Source organism: Mastacembelus armatus, chromosome 14 (assembly GCF_900324485.2).
Source record: "Mastacembelus armatus chromosome 14, fMasArm1.2, whole genome shotgun sequence".
Taxonomy (NCBI): Eukaryota; Metazoa; Chordata; class Actinopteri; order Synbranchiformes; family Mastacembelidae; genus Mastacembelus; species Mastacembelus armatus.
This window is the reverse complement of record NC_046646.1, coordinates 13,239,757-13,253,556: the sequence shown is the minus strand read 5'-3', so window position 1 is coordinate 13,253,556 and position 13,800 is coordinate 13,239,757. Positions and strand designations below refer to the sequence as shown.

General features: G+C 40.1%; 2 protein-coding genes across 2 annotated transcripts; both read left to right on the top strand.

Moving 5' to 3' along the window:
* The first annotated feature begins 135 nt into the window (after nt 1-135).
* Nucleotides 136-1,822, top strand: cox7b (cytochrome c oxidase subunit 7B). The gene is made up of 3 exons (XM_026328690.1): nt 136-232; nt 1,054-1,169; nt 1,592-1,822. The coding sequence occupies exons 1-3, from the start codon at nt 196-198 to the stop codon at nt 1,673-1,675; spliced, it is 237 nt and encodes a 78-aa protein (XP_026184475.1). The 5' UTR covers nt 136-195; the 3' UTR covers nt 1,676-1,822.
* An 875-nt stretch (nt 1,823-2,697) lies between these two features.
* On the top strand, nt 2,698-13,632 carry pgk1 (phosphoglycerate kinase 1). The gene is made up of 11 exons (XM_026327690.2): nt 2,698-2,866; nt 5,177-5,227; nt 5,486-5,641; nt 5,936-6,080; nt 8,003-8,106; nt 8,483-8,602; nt 10,105-10,219; nt 11,476-11,655; nt 11,778-11,955; nt 12,622-12,720; nt 12,822-13,632. The coding sequence occupies exons 1-11, from the start codon at nt 2,802-2,804 to the stop codon at nt 12,860-12,862; spliced, it is 1,254 nt and encodes a 417-aa protein (XP_026183475.1). The 5' UTR covers nt 2,698-2,801; the 3' UTR covers nt 12,863-13,632.
* The last annotated feature ends 168 nt before the right edge of the window (nt 13,633-13,800 follow it).

Here is a 13,800-nt window from a genome sequence, read left to right as displayed (position 1 = left end):
AAATAACTACTTATTTCTCTGTAAACGGAATATATACGATTATTATTTGTATTTTCGTCTCCATTTACCCACTTTCTATGGTTAGTTTTTGACGCATGCTCATAGAGATAATCGTAATTTCCGGTGTGCCTACGTGCGGTGACTATATTACACTTCCGTCTTTCAAGGGTAACTGAAGTCATCAGGCTAGAAAACATGTACCGCTTCGCTAAAGCTGCCGTTAATGTTACTGGTAAGCAATGGTGTTTGTATATAAATCTTCTTCTTCGGCATGTATTGATTGAGACGATAGCTTAATACCAGTTGACTCCAAGTATGACCTGTCTGTTTTTGTTTGATGACCCGGTTCAGCGTGTTAGCAGTTTGCTGTTAGCCCGCTAACATTAGCATGTGCTATAATGTCTGCAGTTATTTGTGTTAGTTATCTCTTAAATACCTTAAATTGTCTTCAGTAAGTTAGGCCGTTTACTGCATTGACGTAGCATTTTTAATTTAATTGTTCTTTCATGACAATGTCATTGTCCTACACGTTGTTATAACTTGGTATAATGATATTCTCAGTCATTTGCAATACTTTGCTTTCAAACAGTGAAAAAGTCATCATCGATGAATGATTGTGTAACGACAGACTTTGTAGATTATGTCCATGAAATTGGTGGTAAAAAGTGTGGTAAAAGAAGGACGAATAAGCCTTCTCTCGGCTAGCCAAATATTTCAGAAAAATTGTGTTGGATTTGGACTCTGTAATATTTGTTGTTTTGTAGTGTTTTCAAACACCATAAATATCATCATTCAGAATTTAACGCTAAGTGAAAACTACAGCGATCATGAACTCGTTGCCCTGATTAAAAATGTAACCTTTCAGCGATGTTATGCAGGGCTGCAACTGAGTTTTATTATCCGATTCTCACCATGTTAGTTTTTGTCGTTGTTTTCATTTACAGCATCTTTTGTGCCTTTTAACCCTATATTTATTATTTTCTGCAAAGTTAGTAATGCATCATCAACTAAAGGCTAGTCAGTATCAATAAAGACTGACATGTTGTTATTCAGGTCAGGCTGTACGGCAAGTGAGGCATGGATCCACCGCCCCCCAAACCTTCCATTCAAAGTACGGCACCACTGTGCTGCTCGGTGGGGCTGTCTTCTGCTCATCTGTGTGGGGATACGTAAGTAATACTACTATCACTTATATTTATACCTGAAAAGCCAGCTTAGTCACAAAGTGACTTGTTGTGCAAGTACGGGCAAAAAATAAAAATCATTAGGGGTGAGGGAGTGTTGATCTTTCATCAGTGTACAGCTGATTTTGTATGATGAGCTTAAAACATAACATTCCTGATCAAAATCCCCCCCTGCCCAATTTATCTTTGGCCTCAGCATTGTCAAGTTACAATTGGGGTACATAAATATATAAAAACAGTTGCATGTTTTCTAGTATAATGTATCAAAGACATCCATCCAGAGGTAATCCCATTGGGGCCCCTACTCTGACATACATTTCTTCAGTCTTTGTTGCATTTTATTGTATTGTCCCAAATTTGTGAGGAAACGGAAAAGTCGACCTTCATCCATGCCTGTCTTTGTGCAGGTACTGACTCAGACTGGCATCACCTGGAATCTGTCACCAGTTGGGAAGGTCATGCCCAAAGAGTGGAGAGGGGCTGAGGAGTGAAGAGCCACCATGACAGACCTGCATCCCACCCAATAAACCTTCTGGTTGTACAGATGAATAATGAATATCTGTGTAATCAGTCAGCGAATACCTGTGTTTATTTCACCATGTTACTTTGTCCAAATAAATTAAATGTGATTCTACTGAGTAGTGTCTTTTTATTTTTAAGTGTGAGTTCTGCATGCAGAGAAATGGGTACCTTTTGTCTGCATCATCAGCAAATTAGAAATAGCTTTATTATGGGCTAAATCTAAAGACCAACTATAAATTTCAGAACAAATTTTCCCTATAGAATTTTTAAATTTAATTTCATTTAGTTATTTCTTTCATTGTATTGAAATTCATTCCATATACTGTATACCTCTAGCAATAGCCTTGCTTATGGAACCAAGTATTGGTCTTTTAATTATGATTTAATTTTACAGAGAGGGAATTGAAAGAGTAAGACATAAGGCAATCCAAAGCCTCTAATAATTGCTGAGTAACGATGGACAAGTCAGCACTGCGGGTGGTTCTGCAGCTCAGCACCACTCAGTAGTATGTTCAATAAACGTAAATAAGCGTTACCTGAACTTCAAACTGGGAATTGTACTGAAATTCCTATGTTATTTGCGACAAGTCAGCAGCATAACTCTATAGCTTAGATACCCTCTGCTGGCCAAACAGTGTAAATATGACAAAGCAACCACATAGATAACGTAGAGAGGAAATCAATTCTGACACAAAGTATTTCCAACATAGCTGCAGTATAGGTTAATATTAAGAGAAATTATTCGCCGAACGAATATAACCCAATATACACGTTGACAGTGTTTAATATTAAATTGGGATTAAATATATAACTCATTTAATAAGTGAGAATGAGTATGGTTTGTGTGAATAAAGTTTTATCAAAAGGCGATATTTACGTCAGAGGACAGACAGCAATCAATCCAATCAAGTGCAGCGCTTTCCTCTCACTGCAGCCAATCAGCTACGGGGGTGTGTGGCTGTCACGCCCCGACGCTGTTCCTCCGCGCAGTGCTAAGGTCACCGCTGTCATTCCGTGTCTAACCAGCCGTCAGCCGGAGGAGGTGGAGGAAATCCAGCTAGGAAACCGCAGGAAAGAACCAGCAAAATCAGCAACATGTCTCTGTCTAATAAACTCACCCTGGACAAGGTGGACGTCAAGGGGAAGCGGGTTATTATGAGGTGAGGCTATACTGCCCAGGCGTTAACTTGTGAACGGTCGGACGCGTCGAATCGGAAGTGGGATTATTTGACGTTAGCTAGCTCTCGTTTTGGAGCTCAAATCAACCTTTCAAGCGATGGCAAACTGTTAAATGTAGAGACAGTGCTCATGCGAAGACTTAAAGGTGATGGTTAACTGTGTGTAAGTCATTTCAGACCACTAGTCAGAGCAGGAAGTGAACTTGGTTGTCACGTTTTCCATCTATGATACGTGCTTGTGAGAAGATGCTGCATGGATGCAACCTGCTGCATCACCGCATGCAGTTCGTCATTCCCATAAATGAACATTAAAGTAGAGCCACATCACTGCAGTTACACATCTTTGGACGGTTTATTTAATCTGAGCTCCAACCATTTAAGATGCAGAATATTACTGCTGAATCAGTTTTGTTAATACAGTGTCAATAATGCAGCTAAAAACCCTCCTAGGTTAAAAGGTTAAAAATTTGTCAACACCCCGAAATTTCCAAGACACCTAGAATCCAACCAACTGCAGTGATTAACTGATCAATCAGTCGATTGGCAGAAAAGGTCCAATTGCGTTTTCTTTACTACTTCATTAAATTGCAATTTTGTAACGCAAAAATCACAAAAAATGACTGCTATAATTTTCTCAATACTAAAAAACATTTTAGTTATTTCCGGTTGGTCATTAAAAAAAAGGATAATGAAAGAAAGTTTTGGTGGCAGCTGTATAGTTTTTTATATGTCTAAGCTCTTTGACACATCAATGAAAAATAAGCAATGAATTAATTATATGAGGCAGAGCAGTAAAGATAGGATTTTATCCCCTCCTCTGCTCAGAGGTTGTTCTGAAGAACTGAACCTAAATTGCTTTTTAAATAACTAAATCTGAAATTCTGCACTTCATTATTTTATTTATTGCGTTTTATTTGCCACTTACAGTAATTCCTGAATAGTTCTGACTGTAAAAAGCAGAGGTCCCAAAGTTTGAACCTGACACCCTGTGTGGAAATGTCAGAGGGCCATTATGGTTTGCTTTGCTTGGTGGTGCAACGACAGGCAGCATAGGACAAGGTTCACCCTGCAGCAGCAACCCCCAGTCTGTTCTGCTGAGTGTTAAAGAACCAAATTCATGTGCAGTGAGCCTCAGTGTGGACTGACAGTCCGAGACAAGCAAAGGAATAGTTGCATCATATCACAACCAGGGCCTGTCACAGCATGCCGTGTATGAGTTTTATGAACTTCCAGCTGGCAATAGAGTGCACTGTGGAGCTGCGGGCCCAGAACTAAATAGACGGAAGGCAGGACGTTGCTGTAGAGACACAGCAGTGTCTTGCAGAAATCTGTTCAAACCAAATCCTGCAGAGGCCAGAAACTGACTTCATGGAAGAGCTTGAGTCAAGAACACACTTATTTCAGGTTTGCACACTGTAGCAGCAAATAAAAGGTTTCTTCAGCACATCAGATCTTAAATTGGTCTTAGAGACAGAAAAAGTCTTATTGGTTAAGTTTATCAGAATATATGAAACCCAAGAAACAGGCTTGGCTACAGAAAGTTAGTTTGAAGCCCAGAGAAAATGATAATATTAAAGCCTAGCACACTGGCCATTCCCATTTATGTTTATTAGTAATGTCACTGGCATTGAGTTCTACTTGGGCATCCATGCAGAAGCTGAGCAGGTAGATGCCAAAATCAAGAACTTGTGCTGTGAATAACTAGTTTTACCCATCCACAGAGCTTATGTCTGCTTCCAGAGCTGCCTCTGTAAGTCCTGTGTTTGTTTAAATGATGAACAAATCCAACCATGATATAACAAACAGGATCAGAGGAGACAATTACAGAGTGAAAAAAATACTGCAGTTGATAGACAGTTGGGTTGTCTGTGTATAGGAGCTTCTGAGCTGCAGAAGTGCTGACTGCTGGGCTTTAGATAATGGATTGCTGCTATTATGGAAGTGGGTGCTATGTGTGTATGTGTGCACGCAAGTTGATCATGTGTCTGAGTGCATCAGGTCCTCAGACAGAGGGAGGAGGGGGCGGTTATGTAACTGGCTGGAGAGATGCAGAACATTCTCACGAGCGGCTGGCATGGATTGCTGCAGTGCTGGATGTGCAAGCAGCTCTGTGGGGGAAATGGACTGAATTAATTTTAGTGTACTTAACAGCCTGACAAATGTATATGAGCCCCAGATTTTAAAATGCAGACATAAATCGGGTTTGTTGTGTAAGAGTAATAAAATGGAAATCACAAAAAGTGTGTGTTTCAATAAACATCTTATTCATCTAAGTCTGCTTGTTTCTTTCAGGGTTGACTTCAATGTTCCAATGAAGGACAAGCACATCACAAACAACCAGAGGTAAAGTCCATCTCATTTCTGCCACATCATCCCTGTTCTAAGAATTATTTTAAAAAGTCAGTTCTCAGGGCAAGAAGCCATTCTTTGTCCTTCATTCAACATTTCTATAACTAGAAATGTTTAAACATGTATTTCACTGTAAGATTTAATGTATAAATAATCTATTGACAGCAGAACAAACAATTTTCCTCCTGCTTCTTCCTTTGAACAAAGGTGGAAGGATGAATTTACTGAACTCTTTGAGTCACTGATTTTCAGGATTAAGGCGGCACTGCCCAGCATCCAACACTGTCTGAACCACGGGGCCAAGTCCGTTGTGCTCATGAGCCATCTGGGCCGTCCTGATGGAAACTTCATGCCTGAGAAATACTCCCTGGAGCCTGTTGCTGCTGAGCTCAAGACCCTGCTGGGAAAGTGAGTTGATGGACTGAATAACTAGTTTCCTACTCTTTTTTTTTTTTTTTAACTCGTAAAATGTTTTCCTGGGATCACAGCACAATTATTTCATGATCCCAATATAGTTATTGATCATCATCACAAGATGACAAAGCTTTGAATATAGTTATTGATCATCATCACAAGATGACAAAGCTTTGAATATAGTTATTGATCATCATCACAAGATGACAAAGCTTTGACTCTTGTGATTAGAAAATTAATTTGATAAACCACCAGAAATCATCCCCCTTGTCCTCTGTGACTCTGCAGGGACATCACATTCTTGAAGGACTGTGTGGGTGCAGAGGTGGAAGCTGCCTGCGCTGACCCCGCCACCGGATCTGTCATCCTGCTGGAGAACCTCCGCTTCCATGTGGCAGAGGAGGGAAAGGGCAAAGATTCCTCTGGAAACAAGGTGAGTCTCCCAACAGTCTGCCTATTCTGACTGAGCACAGTTTTGGATGTTTGCAGAGTTTGGTGCATCATGTGTTTGGTTTACATGAAGTTAGAAGTGAGAATCAGCAAATATGTTAATGCTTATATCACTTAAATATTACATTTTAGTCGATCTCACAGCTCTTTGGTAGTTTGGGGTCAGATTTGTAACTTCACTCAGAAATGCTGTCTGTCATCCATTTGTGCAGAATGGGAATGAAATTGAGAGGTGATGCACGTAAGGTAATGCTACCAGACTGGGCATTTTTCTGTCTTGACTGGACAACCTTTTACAACAAGCATTTTAAATATGGTTGTGGGTGAACCATTTTTGAAGTGAAAGGTTCAAGAATATATATATTTTTAATTTGGCTCTTCTTCTCTTCCAATGAGTATGACACAGATACTGTCATTGTGTCTGTATAGATGCAGGTATAGTCAAAATAAAGCTGCACATGTTAGTTTATTAAATGACAAAATACAATTATTACATATTGGACAAACAGAAAACCCACTACAGTCCCAGTGTCAGTCTGGGTGGGTACAAACAGCGGGAGACTCTGACCGTTGCTGGGTCACCTGCAGAAAAATGCATGTCACCCCCACTGCAGTGTTCCTTTGAAAAAACCTGCATCACTGTCTGATGACATCATGGTCAGGAGTGTTGCAGAGAGACTGTCTGTGTACAAAGCCACATCTTATTTGCAACCTAATGTAGTGCACTACATTACTATTACATTTACACTAATATGTACAAAATACATAGTGCTCATTCATGCCACCTCCCTCCCTTTTTATGAATAAAATATGAGAAACTGTTGTTAATTGGCCGAAGCATCCTGCTAGTCCTATTCCTTAAACAAAAACACTTAAATGTGTCATCTCTGCTGTCAATCCCTCTGGAGGTAAAGCCAAAGTGAATTTTATGCCTGAGTGCTGATCTTGTTCTTTATGCTGAGGTGCAGATGGTCTGATATAGAAACGGACCGAGCCTCAGGACTGTCCTCAGGCATTATATGAATTTTGGTCTCAGGGTCCTGCAGTGGATCAGCAGCCTTGACCTGCTGACATTTATCCTGAAGGTCAGTGGGCTGTCCTGCCTGGACAAGTTTCTTTTCTTGTCCTGAGAGGCCTGGTTGGTATGCAGCCTGTGTGGGTTAATTCTTCTGTACTGTCATACTGTATCACACTGATACAGTCATTTCTGTTTCATTTATAAAAACACTTCAGTGACAGAGCTGCTTCAGAGACTGAAATAATGTCATTGGCGTTGTCACAAAGTGTCTATTAACAATATAAAGCATGCAAGAGACACATCAATGTTGGCTTAACTACAGGTGGACAATGAACATGCCGGTTTCCTTTCTAACATGAATCTGGTTGCATAAAGTAAGAACACAGCAGTTACTGTAAAATCTGTCTTTGGTGCTGGAGGGCGAGCTGTAACCTGAGTGTCCTCATGTCTGACATTTGGACGACACTGAGGAGCTCTTTGACCTTTTTCTGCCCTCAGGTCTGACGGTCACAACCTTTGCCTGTTAAAGTGCAACGGTAACCTCATCCACAATGTACTAAATAGTTTGTTCTCATACATCACAACCAAATAATCTCAGAAAAGTCTTATCTCATTGAACTGCAGGTGTTTGTCTTGTGTGTTTTTAATGCTGTGCACTACTTTACTCTGTGGTATGAGTAGTTAACCTAATAGCCATATTAGCAGCAACTGTTATTATGAGAGTATGGACATCCAACATTAGGTTAGAGAGGAAAAACTAATTGATGCAATGCATTGAATGACAATGCAACAGGTGCAGCAGCTACTTACAATATTTAAATGAATTCAGCAATTAATGCCTGAATTTCAGATTTCTCTTATTCTTTCCTGTCTCTTTTGTCTCTCAGACAAAGGCCTCGCAGGAGCAGATTGATTCCTTCAGGGCGTCTCTGTCCAAACTGGGAGATGTTTACATCAACGATGCCTTCGGCACGGCTCACAGAGCCCACAGGTGAGCAGGAGACAGTGTGATATCTGTAATTCTTAAAGTTTCAAGTTTTCCATACAAATCAGTTTTGCTTAGTTTGTCATAGGGACGGTTATGAAAGGTTTTTGTTTCTATTTTTAGAATAAAAATATTATTAGCAATGATTGCCATATTCTGCTAGGGAAAAAATGTCAACAAAAATGTGATACAAATGTCTGCAAATTCATGCAGTTAAAAATGATTTCTGCAGGAAACAGGGATACAGGTCTGTGGTTTCATAATGCCTTAAAACTGGGTGAATGCTTCACAAACATGGATATGATACTGAGTGGAATTTTCATCCCTGCTTCCTATATTCCTTCCCCTTTCTTTTCTTTCTACTTGTCATCCTCTCGCCCAGCTCCATGGTGGGAGTGAATCTTCCTCAGAAGGCAGCTGGTTTCCTGATGAAGAAGGAGCTCGACTACTTTGCCATGGCTCTGGAGAAACCTCAGAGGCCATTCCTGGCCATCCTCGGAGGGTGAGAACAGTCTATTTCAAGAATTGATTGAATTTTAATACATTAGCAGCTGTTATACAGCCAATACACAACAATTGTAAGATGAACGGTGTTAGTACGCCATTCATGCTACAAAGTCATTGACCTGGAATTTGTATTGTGTTTTACTAGATATCATGTTGCATTGCAGCAAAAGTTGATCCTGGTTCATTGTTTTTGTTGGACAGCCCTGTGATGACTGCATTCAAATAATTGATGGGGCTGAAGTGAGACTGAATCACATTTAGAGGAATTTTTCAACCTTAGGAGAAGCAGTTTTTAACCTTCTGTGCCAGTTGTTTACTTAAAGCACCGGATGATAGGATGGTGCTGTTCTTCAGATTAAACCAGAACTAAAAGCTAAAACTAACAATACCAGTCTCCATTGTAGGTGCCCTTTGATTTGAATAATCTACTGGTCAGTAGTTCGCTCTCCTGCAGTTTAGACATTCATCACACTACAGTCTCTTCTTAAAATACCCAGGTGACCATCCAAGGATTGACACTATAAGCTTGTTATCTGTGTTGTTACAGTACACTGCTCAGCTCTGGACTAGGCAAAGATGAGAGTTCATACATTCCTCACTTGCATTGCTTTTTCAGGAAAACCTCCAGGGTTGTTTGGTTGATGGTAGAAGATGGTAGATGGTAGATGGAAGATGGTAGAACTCATCTTTCTGTATGTCATATTAGAGCTTTGCATTAGAGCTTTGTTTTAGTGGCCAGTGAGGGGGAGTCTTGTTTCATCTAAACATTCAAATATTTTATGTACACACAGGCATAAAACTGCCGCCACAGAATTTGCCCAAACTGACGAATGTTGGCTGAGGAAATTAGCAACATCCCAATAGAGCTTGTATTATACAAGTTCAACAGAAATTGCTGTATGTTTTAAATTCTCGGTCATGTGGAACTAAAAGCTCATGAAGCTGAGCGGGTAGAGTAATGTTTCCTGTGGTTTTATGCCTCTGGCGTTGCAGGTGGGTATTTCTTGTCACAAGTTGTGGTGCAAAAGTTGGATGAAGAAAGAGGAAACTGTGGCTAAAGCTGCTGTAACAGATGCTCTATTTAACGGAGCTGCCACGTGGGGTTTGGCCTCGTGTCCATTTTAGCCTAATGTAGCCAATCATCTTCCTTCTGTCCACAGAGGACATTGACCTCATTGTGTTAATGTAATGGTCTCATTCAAATTAATCTGAGAATGACATAAACACCACCCACACAGACGCAGAGCAGGGCTGATGGTTTGCATGCAGCCACATTAAAAGTTTACTTTAGTGTGTGACTTCTATTTGAGGAACAACATTTCAGTCATTACAGGAAACCAAAGAGTGTAGTTTTAAGAAAATATTACTGAAACTGTAAACTAATTGTGTATTGTATGTAAATATCAGTCTGCCTTTGGCTTGTGTGTTTTCACTCCACCTCTACATTTGCTTTTCTTATCAGTACTAATGTGTTGTGCCTCTCTGTCTGTGTTTCAGAGCGAAGGTGAAAGATAAGATCCAGCTCATTAACAACCTGTTGGATAAAGTCAATGAGATGATCATTGGCGGTGGCATGGCCTTCACCTTCCTCAAAGTTCTCAACAACATGGAGGTGAGGAAGACAACGCAGACGTCACTAAAAGAACATTTAAAGCCAGCTTTAAAATCAAACATCATCGCTGATCCATTATTTGATTTCTATATATTTATAGTTTTGTTTTCCAGTGGTGTGATCCTCTGAAGTAAACTGTGCAAAAGGCCTCTCTAAATCCAGTATTCACTCTCGTTCGCTTATGAGTTGGCAAAGAGGAATAACCACTAATAAAAGTCTATTTAGCTGTTAATGGCCAGTGTGAATACTTCATTAATATACATCTTAATATGTATTCTTTAATGTAGATTTGTCATATTTTTTTCTTTAACAGCGTGCAAACATGTCTGTAAAGAAAACTAAAGAGAACTCCACTCAACTTGCTCTCTTCCAGGAGCTGCTGGACTCCCTGTTGAACATTTGCAGTGTTCAGACTTGTTAAACTGCTTTGTTTCTTTTATTTTCACAGCAGAGATTGAGAATCACATTCATGACTTAAGTTTGATGTATGACAAAAACATTTGAAAAGGGTCAGTTTGTCCAAAATTACACAAGAACATTTTTTTTCTGAGCCCATATTCTCCTGTATGCACTGCCAGATCAGTACAGTGCTCAGAATTCAAACATTGCATTTAAGAAGTTTCATAACTTCTTTTCAGTAGCTGTGTCCCCTTTCTGGATCAAGAGTTTTCACACGTTTTCTTCTCTGAGACGTTATCTAGTCAAACCTGAATACACACATGATGCACATATTTTCTGTTTTAGTCTGACTGACACTTCCTGAGGATGTCACTGTCCACAAATCTGCTTAGTTATCTTGGAAAAGTTATCTTGGTGTTGTAAGATGAGGAAAGATTTGGGTTTTGAAATGTCAGGTGAACTAACCCATTAATGAAAAGCGAGTCATTTCAGATATTTTTTTTTTTTTTTTTTTTTTTTTGTCAGAAGTCAAACTTGGGTCATGAATGTGATTCTTAATCTCTGCTATGACGCTAACAAAACAAGCAGTTTTGCAAGTCTGTTTAAACACCACCAACATTCAGTAGCAGATTTGCTGCGTTCCAGCACTGAACAATCTCTTATCAAATCTTCTCTCTCTGTCAGCAGAGAACTGAGAACAGTCCATCAGATGCAAAATATTAGTTTTAGGTTCACCCCAAAGGGTCTGTGCCCTGTCCTTTTTTGTTTATCCCTGTGCAGCACTTCACAAACCAGCTGGGATACTATGTAAAGTGTATTTTATTTATTTTTAATCACTTTCCTGTCTGCCTTGTTAGATCGGTAACTCCCTGTACGACGAGGAGGGAGCTGGCATCGTCAAAGACCTGATGGCCAAAGCTGAGAAGAATGGCGTTAAGATCACGCTGCCCGTCGACTTTGTCACCGCTGACAAGTTTGACGAACACGCCGCAACTGGTGCCGCTACCGTCGCTGCTGGCATCCCCGCCGGCTGGATGGTGAGAAAAGATTTATCAAGTTCAAGTCCACATGGAATTGGATGGAGTTTTCTCTTCAACCCCTTTTTCCTTCTGTTTTGGATTTTGGTCATTTTCTCATAAATCTGTCCGATCCTGTGCAGGGTTTGGACTCTGGGCCAGAGAGCTCTAAGGCCTATGCAGAGGCAGTGGGCCGGGCCAAGCAGATCGTGTGGAACGGCCCAGTCGGTGTGTTTGAGTGGGAGAACTTTGCTAAAGGGACAAAGAACCTGATGGACAAAGTGGTCGAGGTGACCAAATCAGGCTGCATCACAATCATTGGTAAGCAAGACAAGAAAGGAGGGAAGCTTTTAAATGTCTGTTTTTTATGTTTGTAGTCAGTGGTTCTGTCAGAGCTCTGATCAGATCTTTGTTCTAGGAAACTGATGACTATGCTATGACTATGTTCCTGGCTTATGTGGCTAGTGGTGAAAGCAGTGTTTTGATTTCAGTTTAAAATGCAACACTTTTAATACACGTCAGACTGCTCGACTATACTGGAGTACAACTGAAAATTGCAGTGCAGGATAAATTGCATAAAGCTCTTAATGGCTGCAGACTCCATTGGCAACAGTGGAAACTGACTCTGACTCTGACTTCAAACAGGCTTTCACCAGCAACTCATTTTTCCTGTAGAGTTGACAAAGAAATCATATCATCTCAAACTGAGGCGGATTCTCTTATTTCATCATTGTACTGTTTACTGTATTTTGTTCTTTTTCACTTTTATTTTATGTATTTTTGATTATTCATCTTTTTTTTTTTTTGATGAAGCAAAGAGTAAAACATATCACTTGTCAGTTCAATAAATGATCCAATAGGTCCAAAACACAGTAAAAATACATGAACCCAAACATGGTTAAAGTCTGTTTTTTGTTTTGTTTTGTTTAGGATTTTTGACATGTATGAATAATTTTTTTTTGTTTTTTTGTTTTCCTCTCTCTCCAGGTGGGGGTGACACAGCCACCTGCTGCGCCAAGTGGAACACAGAGGACAAGGTCAGCCATGTCAGCACAGGAGGCGGTGCCAGCCTGGAGCTGCTGGAGGGTGAGTGATGGGGAAAAAATAGCATTTAAATCAGTCCAGTTTTGTACTGAAGCCTGACGGTGATGATGCTGACCGAGTGTTTGCTCTGTTTGTGTCCTCAGGTAAAGTCCTGCCTGGTGTGGATGCCCTCAGCAGCGTTTAAACCTCCAGTCAGCTCGCATGTGTGTGTGTGTCTCTCTGTATGAGTGAGTGTATGAGAGGTGGGTAGCTGCTCAGCCAGACTCCTGAAGTCTTTCCACCCTGCAAAAAACACACTTGCTTTTTCAGCCATTTTGTCTTGTATCCAGGCTTTTTTTTTTTGGCCTTCTGCCTTATTTTAGCACACTGGCACTCTTCAACTCAAACTGCTGGAAAAAGGAATCATTACTTGACATTAGTGGCTGATGTTTACCTTTAGAACATTTGACTTTTTAAGGTGGATGTTTAGTTTTTTGATCAAAAGATACATTTTTCTCTTGACTGAATGAACAGTTGAAACACAAACACTCTACCTTCACCTGAATCTGGGTTAAAACAGGTGACAGCGTTCTTCACTTCTCTGCTGGTTTTCTGTCGTCAGTATTTCTGTTGTTTCTTCTAAAACCAAGAGAAGTTGTCAGCGTGCACCCTTGAGAAACAAAAACACTGGCTCCTGTGTGTGCTTGCGAGTGAATGTGTGTAGTGCTGCATAACCACAGAGGGGACATCATGGCACCATTGTCGATAGAGTGTATATGTACCCATATATATCTAGTCATTATATATATATTGAGCAACGGTTAATGTGGTCTGTGTTTGTCTAATTGTTAGGTTTTCTGTCTCTTCACACTAATCTCACCTCTGGTCACCTGTCTTCTCTGGCTGTTGGTTTCTGAGCAGCATCAAACTGAGCTGATCTGTTCAGGTCAATAAAACCTCCTCAGTGTAAAACTTTGACTGTTTCCTCATTCTCAAGGGTTTTGCAACTAATGGTAGGTGTCATTTTGCACCTAACCCTCTGATATGTCATATTTTTCAAATAAGAGACTCACAATTATTAAAGGTGTAATAAATAGTTTCTTTAATCCAATAGTCCATCAAAACTCATAACTAATTTGTTTC